General features: G+C 44.9%; 1 protein-coding gene across 2 annotated transcripts; it reads left to right on the forward strand.

Annotated features, from left to right (window-relative positions):
* The first annotated feature begins 201 nt into the window (after positions 1-201).
* On the forward strand, positions 202-10220 carry TREM1 (triggering receptor expressed on myeloid cells 1). 2 transcript variants are annotated; one of them, XM_077764986.1, is made up of 4 exons: positions 202-311; positions 3623-3979; positions 5396-5606; positions 9805-10220. In XM_077764986.1, the coding sequence occupies exons 1-4, from the start codon at positions 263-265 to the stop codon at positions 9908-9910; spliced, it is 723 nt and encodes a 240-aa protein (XP_077621112.1). In that variant the 5' UTR covers positions 202-262; the 3' UTR covers positions 9911-10220. The 2 variants fall into 2 exon arrangements, with proteins under 2 accessions (XP_077621112.1, XP_077621113.1); XM_077764987.1 differs by having other exon boundaries at positions 203-311; positions 5396-5486.
* The last annotated feature ends 2749 nt before the right edge of the window (positions 10221-12969 follow it).

The raw sequence follows: 12969 nt of genomic DNA on the forward strand, positions 1-12969 counted from the left end.
GTGAGGTTGGCTGAAAAGGTAATTGTCAATATCCCCAGAGAACAGGAAACTGAGATTCGGAGAAGCCTGAGACTCGAGCCCTGTCTCTGGGTTCCTGTGTTGTCCTTGACGTTCAGCACCAAGGCAACCAGTGACGGAAACAGAGCATCAGCCTCAGCACCTCCCAGTAATGGCTTCATATCCTGTTGTGCAACTTTCTGGAGCCTCTAGGTCAGAGTGTCCCAGGCACCACAGTGGCTGTTGGGGTTGGTGCACATGAAGGATGAGGAAAGCCAGAGTCCAGGGGCTGCTGTGGATACTCTTCATCTCAGGTAAGGTGAGGAAGAGGCAGGACCAGGTGAGGTCTCTGCCCAGAACCTTGGGGATCCCACTGTGAGAAAAGCTTCCTTTTTCTTTGGAAGCTCCAGGGGCAGTGGACACACAGAATACAGCTGATCGGTAGACATGCCAGACTAGGTTTCTCTACCCAGACTTAACAGGATCAGGAGAATATAGAGGGCCTGAGAACAGAAATAAAAGGGGTGATTAGGGAAATGGGATATCTGTGTGTTTTGATGTTGTCAGAGATATGCAAAACTCTGGATGGGAAAATGATAGAGTACATCTAAACTTGACATGATCTGAAATAATTTTGAGTTTGAAGTTTCTGTTTTTTATATTCCACATGATGCTTTTGATGTTGACCATCTATTATTTTAACTTTTATTTTGAGAGAGAGAGAGAGTGACCATGAGCAGTGGAGGGGCAGAGAGAGAGGGAGAGAGAGAGTCCCAAGCAGGCTCTGCACTGGCAGCGCAGAGCCAGACGTGGGGCTCGACCCCATGAATTGCGAGATCATGGCCCAAGGTGAAACCAAGAGTTGGTCACTTAACCAGGTGCCCCTAATGCTGACCATCTATTCACCCTAAAATATATAACTAATTAAACAAATATTTCCCAGGGGCATCCTTTGGGTTGGGAAATCTGCTATTGCTGAGGCACAGCAGAACAGAAGTGAACAGAAGGGGCCTGGTGCCCATTTTCACGGGGGCTGTAACTGCAGATGGCTGCTGTCTACTGGCTGCTGTTGGAGGGTGTTGTTGCCTGAGTTTGGTGGGTCTGCCCCATCACCACACCTTCACTTCTTCTCTTCTGGTACAGCTCATGCTTTCACTAAAGTTTAAAGCATTAGGGGCTTTAGTTGCCCTCCACCCAATCCTTATAAGTAGATCAGGAAAATAACCAGAGAGGGGGAAAATGTCAACAGCAAGGAAAAGAAGGCTTTGCCATGGGAAGATTACAGGAAGAGGGTGTTTTTCAGGAACCCACTACTTGGAGCAAGGTCACAAATGCGCACCTTGCTGAGCTCGCACACACGTGGCATGCTGCATCTGCTCAGAGTTAGGGTGATAACCCAGATGGGCAGATGAGAGCCTGGCTCTCATTCCCATGTGTCTGTATTCATGTTTCTCCAAAGGAGAACTTCTCCAAGGGAGAAGATGGAGGGTTGACACTTGTATATTTGTGTGGGAGAAAACCAGAGGTGCATATGCCATTGTGCCCTGTGGGAGTGGGTTGGCGGTAACCTAAAAACTCCTTCTAACTCTAGTTTCCTAAAGAACAGAAATCTCTGGGTACCTATTCAGGTGTTGGCTGGGACTGCTTTCATCCCAACCAGACAGCTTCCTTGGGCTTCCTAGTTCCGAGGTTTGGAGCTGAGTGAAGGGTCAGACCATCCAGGCTTGAATCCTGACTCTATCACTCTCTATCGTGGAACTTTGGATGAATCACTTAATAACCTCTGGGTTATGAAATAAACCTTTTTGTGCCTCAATTTTCTCATCTCTGAAATAGGAATAATGGCAGGTGTCAACCTTATCCATTTTGAGGCTTCAGTGATAAAGCTAGGGAGATAGTATTATTAGACACTTATCAATAAAAGATATTTGTTATTCTTTGTTATTAATATCAGGAACTCCTTTCTTACAGTGGTATAAGACATGGCGCACACATAGCACTTCAGCACTGATTCCTTACTGTCTCCTTTCACAAGGACAGGCAAATTTGTGCACAGTCTTAGACTCCTGTAACACCCACTCTCTTCGTCCGTTTGGGCTGCTCTAACAAAATACCACAGACTAGGTGGCTTATAAGCAACAGTTACTTATTTCTCACAGTTTTGAAGGCTGGAAGTTCAAGATCATGCTGCCTGTCTGGTTGGGTTTTGGTGAAGGCCTTCTTCCGGGTTGTAGACTTCAGACTTCTCACTATGTCTTCACTGGGTGGAGGGGACAAGGGGGCTCTCTGGAGCCTCTTTGATAAGGGCATTAATCCCATTCATGGGATTAATTGTGACCTAATCATCTCCTAACGCCATTACTTGGGGGCTTGGATTTCAAATTATGGGTTTGAGGAGGTGGAGGACATATATATTCAGACCACAGCATCCACCTTGTCCAGAGAGTTGGCAAACAATTGATCTATAACCTTTTACATTAATATTACAGAGGGTAGACAGAGGATGTGTGTATCTTCCTCAGAGCCCAGCACAGTGTCTGGCACACAGCAGGCTCTCAGCAGGCATACCCACCGGTGAATGAGTGAAAGAATGAGTGAACCAACCCCCTTGCCTGTCTCTTGGAGGGACATATCTGACCAGAGCTCATGAGACTTCCCAGGAAGCTTGTTTTTGAGGTTTCCTTAGAAACTGCATTCTGGTCCCAGAAAAATTGGCCTGATTACATTTTCAAAATCCTCAGAAGTCTTCTTAAGTTGAGTTGAGTCTTGAGTTGAGTCTTCTTAAGGTAAGGCTGAGGGTTCACTGAACTCTTGATCCAAGCTGGGATGAACATACAGGTGTGCTGTGATGATAGCCCAGGGACTCCATCAAAGGGGCAGCTGTTGGCATTTTTCAATGGGCATTCTCAGAGCTATTGCCTGAGGATTAAATTGTGTGTGTGTGTGTGTGTGTGTGTGTGTGTGTGTGTGTGTGTGTGTGGTAGTATTAGTAAAAGCAGTAGTTGTAGGTAGTGGTAGCCTGACCCACAGTTTGACCCAGTGTTACTGTCCAGCCCATTACTTGGTGTTCTAAAGAAGAAAGTAACCCTGGGTTGAGTGGATAAGCTGTAGACCTTCAGTAAAGTTACAGAGCCCTGTGTGTCCAGCCAAAAACATAGATCTGGATCTTCTTACTTCCATTCAACTTGGCCCTCCCATTGGCAAAGCTTCCTTGGATCAGACCAGAATGATCTCTTTCCCCCACTTAGATGCAGTTCCTCTAGCTGTTTGGAGAAATCACTCTCTGCTAGGATCAAGCCTTCACATCCACTCATCAATCTGTATGTCCTTCTCTAGAGCCTTCCCTTCTGTCATACCACCGTCATGCATGGTCTCGGCACGTGTCCCATATTCGGTTTCCAATCAGGCAACTTGTTCCTCCCAAAAACAATCCTTTATGAAAGTTTGCACAATGTAGACAAGGTCTCGCTCTTGGAGTAAACGAAAAATTACTCGGAGTCCAGTGCTGGCTCACAGGGAAGGTTGCATGTTCTCTGTAGGCCTTGAGGATCTCATCTGAAAAATGAGCAGTGAACAAGAAAAAGAGGATTCCTCACAGAGTCTAACTCTGATTCCCTGCTTACAGAACTCCAAGCTGCAAATGAACAAAATGAAGTAACATTTATAAAAGGAGAAGGGGACACCCTGAATGTAATTTGTCCCTCCTCCACCGAGAAGTACGCCTTCACCCAGAAAGCTTGGCAGAGGCTGGTGGATGGAAGGGAGCCCCAGATGCTGGCTGTAACAGAGAGTACTTCAGGGGATACTAGTCGAGTCCACACGGACAGGTACATCCTGGAAGACATTCCCAGTGAGGGCATACTGCGTGTCCAAATGACCAATCTTCAAGTGAAAGATTCAGGAAGGTATCGGTGTGTGATCTACTACCCTTCCAAAGAGCCAGACGTTCTGTCCCCCCTTGTCCACTTGCAGGTGATCAAAGGTGAGTGACCTGGAGGGGGGGTTAAGAGGATGGGGAAAGCAAGGCCAAGTAGGGGTGTGGGTGGTGGTGAAGGGCCAACGGAGCTGTGGCTCAGGATTTCTAGCAGCCTGGCCTCTCCCAGAACCGTGAGATCATGACCTGAGCTGAGGGGCGGACGCTTAACCAACTGAACCACCCAGGCGCCCCTCCTCTGAGGTTTTTGAAGGGTGTTTAGTCCAATAATAAGAAGGGGCTTCTATGTATGAGATTCTTCTTGGGGTAGTGGAGCTTAATTTGGGGTAGGAAGTGGGGTACAGTGAAAGATGAGTAATAGACTTGGATAATTTAGTCTCATTCTTTAGGTCTCCACATGGAGGTCATTTCTCTGGAAAGAAATGATCTGGTATTTCCTTCCCAAGGCTGCATTTGTTGGCCTTCCTGTGTACTTCCAAAGCAGTGCTTCTCTGACTTTGCTGTAGGCACAAACCACCTGGGGATCTCATTTCAAAAGCAGTCTCTGATACATGGGTCTAGGGTGGGACCTAGATTGAGCATTTCTGATCTGCTCACTGGTGATGCTGCTGCTAAGGCTGGTCCATGGCTCCCATTTTGGGTAGCAAAGCCCCAGAGCTCGCCTTGGGTCCCCTCTCATAGATGATGCTGTCTCACTGGGTAGTAGTGGCCAGTTTACTTCTCTGCCTCCCATGCTCATCTCTGAGCCCCTTGAGGAAAGGGCCAGTGCTTTTCTCAGCTCTGTATCCCTAGCAACTAATGTAGCACCTGGTGCATAGTAAGGCCTCAGTAGATGTTAACTGGAGAAATCAAGGAAGGAGAGGAAAGGGAGGAAGGTCCTGGTTCCTAGCACCTGAGGAATTCTAAGCCTAAGGAATGCAAAATTCATAGGCTATCTATTAATTAAAGTTAATTTGAAAAGCAACGTGCTACAGGTTCTGGTGACTGCAAGGCAGAGAATGGTATAAGGTCGAGTAATCAGGGAATTATTCTTGAAGAAGGTGGAAGGCATGTGGATTGATGAATGGCAGGCAAGTGCATTTCCAGTGACAGGAGGAGCTTGACAATTCCTTTACTTGCCCCTCTCTCCCTCCTTACTCACCTCCCTCCCTCCTTACTCACCTCCCTCCCTCCTTTCTTCTCCCTCTTTCTTTTCTTCTCTGCCTTCCATCCTTCTTTCCTTTTTCCCCATCTCTGACCCAGGCTGACTTCACACTAATTCTTTAATCTTAGGAAAAGAAAAACTTGCTTCGTGAGTGGTTATGTTCATTTCCCTCCTCAGTTTCATTTATCCTGCTATCTATCCATCCTTCCTTCCTTCCTTCCTTCCTTCCTTTCTTCCTTCCTTCCTTCCACCCACCCACCCACTTCCCGACAATTCATTCATCAATTTATCCATCTGTTTATCCAATGTGCCCTCTGCAGACCCTTCAAGCACTGCGGCCTCGGATGAGACTCAGAGCTGGAAACCGCAGGATTTCACCCTTTCTCCTCCCACCACCAGGACCCAGAGCAGGCACGTTACCAGACCCAGGACTGTAACCAAACTCTCGCCTAAATCGACTGCTGACCTCTCCTCTCTTAGCTTTGGAGTCAACATCACAAATGTGACAGATGTCACCAGCTATGGTTTCAGGTCTCTGGGCCCCTGGTTTGATTCCGAGTCCGTGTGCTTGAGAAGACGTGGAGAGTGATGGATGGATGAGAACAGGCTCAGACTTGACCCCCCTAAGGCTGGTGAAACTTCCCTGGGGAGGAAGCGGACAGTGCTAGCGAGGGCTGGAGGCTCTCGGAGAGGCTGCCACTCTCCCCCATTCACCCTGTTCCCTTGCACACTAGAGGAGTAAGGAGAGGGAAAGGGTATCTTTGCTGAACTCCCGTGGGTCTCAGCCAGCTCCATGGGCGTAATGGTGTAGTGGAGTGCACTCCGAGTGAGGGCCCCTGGGTCCCAATGCCAGCCAGACTGATGGGCTGTGTGACTTTGGGTGAGTCACAAACGCTCTCTGGCTTGTTTCCTTGTCTATACAGAAGTAGGCAGGCTAGAGAATGTGGAGCTGGAAGCTATAATCTAGCCCAACTGTTCTCAGAGGCCGCTATGTGTTAGGCTGCTGTGGTGTGTTTACTTTTGCTTTGATTTGTGTTTAATACTGATACACGTGCCCTCCTGTAGGCCAATAGATCAGAATTTCTGGAGATGCGGCTGGTGTCAGGATTTTTATGAGATCGTCAGGAAATGTCTTAATGTGTAGGCAAAGCTAAGAACCATTAGTTTTGTATGCATGCCCCTCTTTACAGTTTATTTTTCAATGTTGGTTTATCTTTGAATGTGTTTATCATTAAATATTGAATTAGCAGAGAAATATTCCTGCTAATCTAACACATCTGATCTCCACATTCTCTTTCTAGTCTCTATTCATGTTCATACATATTTAACACGGTAGTAATTCTCATTATAAACATTGCCATTATTTTTCCATGCTAAAACTGCTATTCAGGGGCGCCTGGGTGGCTTAGTCGGTTAAGCGTCCCCCTTTCGCTTAGGTCATGATCTCGCGGTTCGTGGGTTCGAGCCCCGCATCGGGCTCTGTGCTGACTGCCAGCTCAGAGCCTGGAGCCTGTTTTAGTCTGTGACTCCCTCTCTCTCTGACCCTCCCCTGCTCGCGCTGTCTCTCTCTCTCTCTCTTAGAAATAAATAAAACATAAAAAAAAAATTAAAAAAAAACTGCTCTTCAGTGTTGCTACCTAGACTTTGTGATTATCATCTCAACAAATGTATCCTCTTCTATTAATGGAAAAGCCAGAACCTATGTCTTCATTTGTCTGTCTATAGACACTGAGATTGTTTTCGTTTTTTAAATATTTATGTATTTGTTATTTATTTTTGAGAGACAGAGAGAGATAGATGCAAGTGGGGGAGCAGCAGAAAGAAAGGGAGACACAGAATCCGAAGCAGGCTCCGGGCTCTGAGCTGTCAGCACAGAGCCTGACATAGTTCTTGAACTCACGAACCATGGGATCATGACCTGAGCCGAAGTCAGATGCTCAGCCGACTGAGCCACCCGGACGCCCCATCATTTTTGATAGTATCGATAACTCTGAGACGAACATTTTTGCAGTGTCCTTTTTCTTCTTTTAAATTATTTTTTCGAAAGAAACTCCCTTCAGAGAATGTGGACGTTTATATCGCTCTGTATATATATTGCCGAATGGTCTTCCAAAGACTGGAAACGATTTGAGTTGTGACTCACAGCTGTATAAGTGAAGCAGTTATCGCTGTGGGGATTCTTTGCCTCTAAGGATTTAGTATGTGGAAAATATTACTGCTAAATTAGACGTGAATTGACATCTGCTTTCATCTCTCTCTTAATGTGGATGAGGAGCTCCTGGAAGGGAGAGGCACTGCCTTCCTCCCTGCACTCCTATTGGTTGTTTTGCTGGTGTCTGGTATGTAGTAGGTGCTTATTAAACCTTTGTGGACTAAATAAATGATCTAGTGAGAATCAACATTTTTCTTTTCTTTTTTTTTTTAAAGTTCATTTATTTATTTTTGAGAGGGAGAGACAGAAAGAGAAAGCACTAGCAGGGGAGTGGTAAAGAGAGAGGGGGAGAGAGAGAATCCCAAGCAGGCTCCAGACTGTCAGCCCAGAGCCTGATGAGGGGCTGGAACTCACAAACTTTGAGATCATGACCCGAGCAGAGACCAAGAGTTGGACGCTTAACCGACTGAGCCACCCAATAATTTTCTTTTTAAGTTACTTTGATTTTCCAGCAGATAAATTGAGAGTACATACTTTTTGTCCCCTTTGTTACCAAAGGCTGCATCGCTTCTATTAACTTTATCTATTAACTAATATGAACTATTCTATCGGCCAGAATCTGGCCAGAGAGGCAGGAGCCATTGAGCTGTTTGAGAAAAGAGATGATTTAGTACCAGGACCTGTTTGCCCAGGAAAAGGGAGAAGTGAGCTTCCAATCTGGAGCTGGATGGGGGGGAGTGCACCTCAGAAGAAGCTGCTGTCGATCTGTCTTAGGATGGGCTCCCCAGAAGCAGGCAATAGAAAAAGTCTTGTACGAATATCGTAGGAAGAAATGAAAGGGTAAAAAGAAGGAAGCTTACCAAGGGTGTCATTACCAAGCCCTGTCCCACAGTGGGGGACTCTGGGGCTCGGTCTTGCAGGGGCTTTCTGGTGCAACTCATGGGCAGTGTGTATATCAGGGGCTGGGGAAGCTGAAGTATTTACACTCCTGAATTCCCAGTCTTCCCTCAGGGATGACCCAGGGACACCTGAATCCCCAGGCACTGGGGTGGGGGCAGTGGTCTGACAGCCTGTGTGCACCCTCAGAAAGAGGTGCGGGGCAGGCTGGCCTTCAAGTGGACGCACTCGGGCGCTCCACGCGTGGAAGTGTGAGCGCTGGGAGGGTAGCGGAGACTTGGAGGCAGAGTTGGCCCAGCCGAGCAGTGGGCTGCACCTGCTCCGCGGAGGGCGCTATTGCAACCACGCACCACGGAGCCACAGAGGAGCCACTACGGGCTGAACCCCACCGGCCACTGGGACGTGTAGTTTCAGGTGATGGAGGAAGGCCCCCAGCCCCAGGCAGCTTAAAGGGGCCTCTGCTGCTTTCTACTGCCATTCCTTCATTTCTCCCTTTGCGAACGAGTTCAGGAAATTCGATTTTAAGTTTTGCGTGGGCAAATGTGTTGATTTTTTAATGATTGCTTTGTTTTATGCCTTAATGTGCTCAATGCTACTTCCTGGTGACTTCGCTAGTTTGTTTGTTTGTTTTCCGTTTTATTTAAATCTTTAGTCTCTCTTGTGGAGGGAGGGGGATGTATTTTGTTATATGTTACAAATTGTACAAAATATAACTTTTTCTTCATATTGCGACCCAGATGCCCTAAGGTTATTTACTAAATAGTCCTTGCCTTCTCTTGGGCTGCTACTTTCCTTAGATGTTAAATTTGTGCATCACATTAGGTCCATAGCTGGGTTTCTATTTGTTTTATTGCCACCTGTTTCTCTTTTGACGCTGTGTCTTATCATGCAGATTAGTTGTGCTGTAATCCATTTTCATATCGCTGAGTCTAGACAGGTCAAGTTTCCTCACTCATGGGCATCTCTTTCTTATGGTATCCACTAATGCTTTCCCAGGACTTTTACCTATGTATTTATTTTAATGTTAATTTTTTATTTTTTTTGAGAGAGAGAGAGCATGCGGGAGAGTGCAAGCGAGGGAGGGGCAGAGAGAGAGGGAGACACAGAATCTGAAGCAGGCTCCAGGCTCTGAGCTGTCAGCACAGAGCTTGATGGGGGCTCGAACCCACAGACAGTGAGATCATGACCTGAGCTGAAGTCAGTCACTTAATAGACTGAACCACCCAGGGGCCCCTCTCAGGACTTTTAGAATCATTATACTAAAATCAGTAGAAAGTCATGGTGGGATTTTGGCAAGGACTGGCTTCTGTTTATGGATGGGAAAACAGAGGCAAAGAAGTGAGGCCTTCCAAGGAATTAGGATCTGCTGTTGAGACTAGAAACCAGGCTTCCTTTCTGGAACTTGACCCTCTGCTGCATCTCAGCAAGGAAGAGGAGCCTGAACAGGCAGCTGTCCCCACCCGTACCCCCACTTTCTGCACATGGGCACTATGGTCTTTACTAAATATATATCTAGTCAGCAGTTTTAGGCAATGGGACACACTCAAGGCACCAGGCCGGTCAGTATGGGGACAGGTTCTGGGAGGACCAAGGGGTGTGAAGAACTTTTGTAAACGCTCAAGTGTGAGGCACGTCAATGCCAGCAGCCACATTCTATTTCTCGTCTCTTCTTTCCTCCAGGGTCTCTGTGATGACCATCATCATTATTGTGCTGTGTGGATTCCTGAGCAAAAGCCTGGTCTTCACAGTCCTGATTGCTGTCACGCAGAAGTCATTTGGATCTTAGGCTGGTGAACCCACAAGAGTGACCTCTGACCTCCATCCACATCCAGCTGGCAGTTGTTCGGGAGGAGGGGTGTGAGGGGAGAGGGAAGGAGGGGCGATGGCCGAAGTTGAATGTGTGACACCGGTTACTTCTAAGGCTCAGGTCTCACCTTCCCAGCCCTGTTAATTCACTAATAACCTTGAGGATGTGAGTTTGCCCCCTCAGAAGAGAAGATATGGCTGCAAACATGCCCATTCCTACCGGATTTGCCTTAAATTGGCTTAAATTCTACTGGATTTGCCTTAAAAATAAAGACGGAGTCCAATTTGTTGCTGTCTTGTGGCGGTTGTGCGGTGTGTGCAGAGGGCCCCGCTGCTAATTCTGCCCTTGTTCTTGCCCTGGCCCATAACGTTTAGGCCTGACCTGGACAGAGCTTCCACTACGGAAGCGTTCTGTTCTCCCTGCCCTTGGGTCTTCCTCTCCTCTAGAATCAGGTGCTTGAGTTTCTCTTTTCATCTGTGGCCCTTTCCCATACTCCCAGAGAAGGGGATTGAAAACCATGGAATGAGGAGAAGACAAGACACAATGGTAAGAATTCCATATTTGGGACAGAGGAACCAAGTCAACCAGAAGGTTGTATCCTGGGAAACACTGGGTGAGATAGGATCCAAAGCACAGGATTGACCGAGAATCTCATTTGTCGATTGTGTGCATTATCAGGGGTACATTTTATCTCTGGATCCTTAGAACATACCCATGAAGGCCAAAATGTAGGCGAGTAGAAGCATACTTCAATGTAATAAGGCCTTATATAAAAACCCCAGAGCTAACAATATACTAATGGGGGAAAACTGAGAGGTTTCCCCAAAGGTCAGGAACAAGACAATGATGTCCACTCTCACTGTTTTTATTCAGCATAGTACTAGAGGTCCTAGCCACAGCAATCAGATGACAAAAAGAAATAAAAGGCATCCAAGATGGTAAGAAAGAAGTAAAACTTTCATTATGTGTAAAGGACATGATACTCTATACAAAAAGACCCTAAAGAGCCCAACAACAACAACAAACTGTTAGAACTGATAAATGACTCTAGTAAGGTCCCAGGATACAAAATCAATGTACAGAAATCTGTTGCCTTCCTATACACTAATAATGAAGCAGTAGAAAGAGAAATTAAGAAAAATAATCCCATTTACAATTGTACCAAAAATAGCGATACTTAGGAATAAGCTTAACCGGGGTGAAAAACCTATACTAGAGTATATACCTATAAAACACTGATGAAAAAAACTAAAGACGGCACAAAGAAATGGAAAGATATTCCATGCTTATGGATTGGGAGAACAAATATTATTAGAATGTCCATATTACTCAAAGCAAGCTACAGATTTAATGTAACCTCTATCAACATGGCAACAGCATTTTTCACAGAGCTAGAACAATCTTAAAATTTGTATGGAACCGCAAAAGACCCTGAATAGCCAAGGCAATCTTGAAACAAACAAACAAACAAAAAAAACTGGACACATCACAATTACTGACTTCTGTATTACAAAGCTGTAGTAATCAGAACAGTATGGCACAAAAATAGACACACAGGTCAATGGAGCAAAATAGAAAGTCCATAAATAAGCCCACAATTATATGGTCAGTTAATCTTTGACAAAAAAGGCAAGAATATGCAATGGGAAAAAGACAGTCTCTTCAATAAATGGTGCTGGGGAAACTGATAGCTCCATGAAAAAGAATGAAATTGGACCACTCTTATGCCATACACAAAAATAAATTCAAAATTGATTAACGACTTACATGTGAGGTCTGAAACCATAAAAATCCAAGAAGGAAACACAGGCAATAATGTCTCTGACATCAGCTGTAACAACATCTTTCTAGATATATCTTCCGAGGCAGGGGAAATAAAAGCAAAAATAAACTATTGAGACTATATCAAAATAAAAAAGTTCTGCACAGCAAAGGAAACAACCAACAAAACTGAAAGGCCATCTACTGAATGTCATTATTTGCAACTGACATATCCTATAAAGGGTTAGTATCCAAAATATATAAAGAACTTATATGACTGAACACCAAAAACCCCACAAGTAATCCAATTAAAAAATGAGCAGAAGATGTGAACAGACATTTCTCCAAGGAAGACATCCAGATGGCCAACAGACACATGAAAAGATGTTCAACATCTCTCATCATCAGGGAAATACAAATCAAAATCAGAATGAGATATTACCTCACACCTTGTCAGAATAGCTAAAATCAACAGGATGCAGAAAAAGGGGAACCTCTTGCACTGTTAGTGGGAATGCAAACTGGTGTAGCCACTGTGGAAAACAATATGGAGGGTCCTCAAAAAAATTAAAAATAGAACTACCCTATGATCCAGGAGTCACACTACTGGATATTTACCCAAAGAATACAAAAACGCTAATTTGAAGAGATACATACACCTCTAAGTTTAATGCAGCATTATTTACAATAGTCAATCTATGGAAGCAGCCCAAGTGTCCATCCATAGATGAATGGATAAAGAAGATGTGGTATATATACACAATAGAATATTACTCAGCCATAAAAAAGAATGAACTCTTGCCATTTGCATCAACAAGGATGGAACTAGAGAGTATTATGCTAAGTGAAATAAGCCAGCCAGAGAAAGACAAATACCATATGATTTCACTCATATGTGGAATTTAAAAAAACAAAACAGATGAGCCAAAAAAAAAGAAAGAGAGAAAGAAAGAAAAGAAAAAGAAAGTGAGAGCCAAACCAAGGAACAGATTCCTAACTATAGAGAATAAACTGATGTTTACCAGAAGGGAGGTGGGTGAGGGGATGGGAGAAGTAGATGATGGGGATTAAGTACACTTATCTTGATGGACTCTGAGTAATTTATGGAATTGTTGACTCATTGTACATCTGGAACTAAATAACACTGTATGTTACCTACACTGGAATTAAAATAAGATAAAATAAAATAAAGTGTTAAGTGAAAAAAATAGAAGTATGTGACTAGAATGAGGCCACGTGAGCAGTGAGTCACTACTTACTAGCAGGGACATAGGCTA

Source organism: Crocuta crocuta, unplaced genomic scaffold (genome assembly GCF_008692635.1).
Source record: "Crocuta crocuta isolate KB4526 unplaced genomic scaffold, BGI_CrCroc_1.0 scaffold44, whole genome shotgun sequence".
NCBI classification, from domain to species: Eukaryota; Metazoa; Chordata; class Mammalia; order Carnivora; family Hyaenidae; genus Crocuta; species Crocuta crocuta.

Excerpts from the sequence above, each read along its gene's own strand:
- TREM1 (XM_077764986.1), top strand. The coding sequence starts at position 263 with ATGAGGAAAGCCAGAGTCCAGGGGCTGCTGTGGATACTCTTCATCTCA. Across the intron at positions 312-3,622 it reads GTGGATACTCTTCATCTCAG|AACTCCAAGCTGCAAATGAA; the intron begins GTAAGGTGAGGA and ends CCCTGCTTACAG. Across the intron at positions 3,980-5,395 it reads CCACTTGCAGGTGATCAAAG|ACCCTTCAAGCACTGCGGCC; the intron begins GTGAGTGACCTG and ends TGCCCTCTGCAG.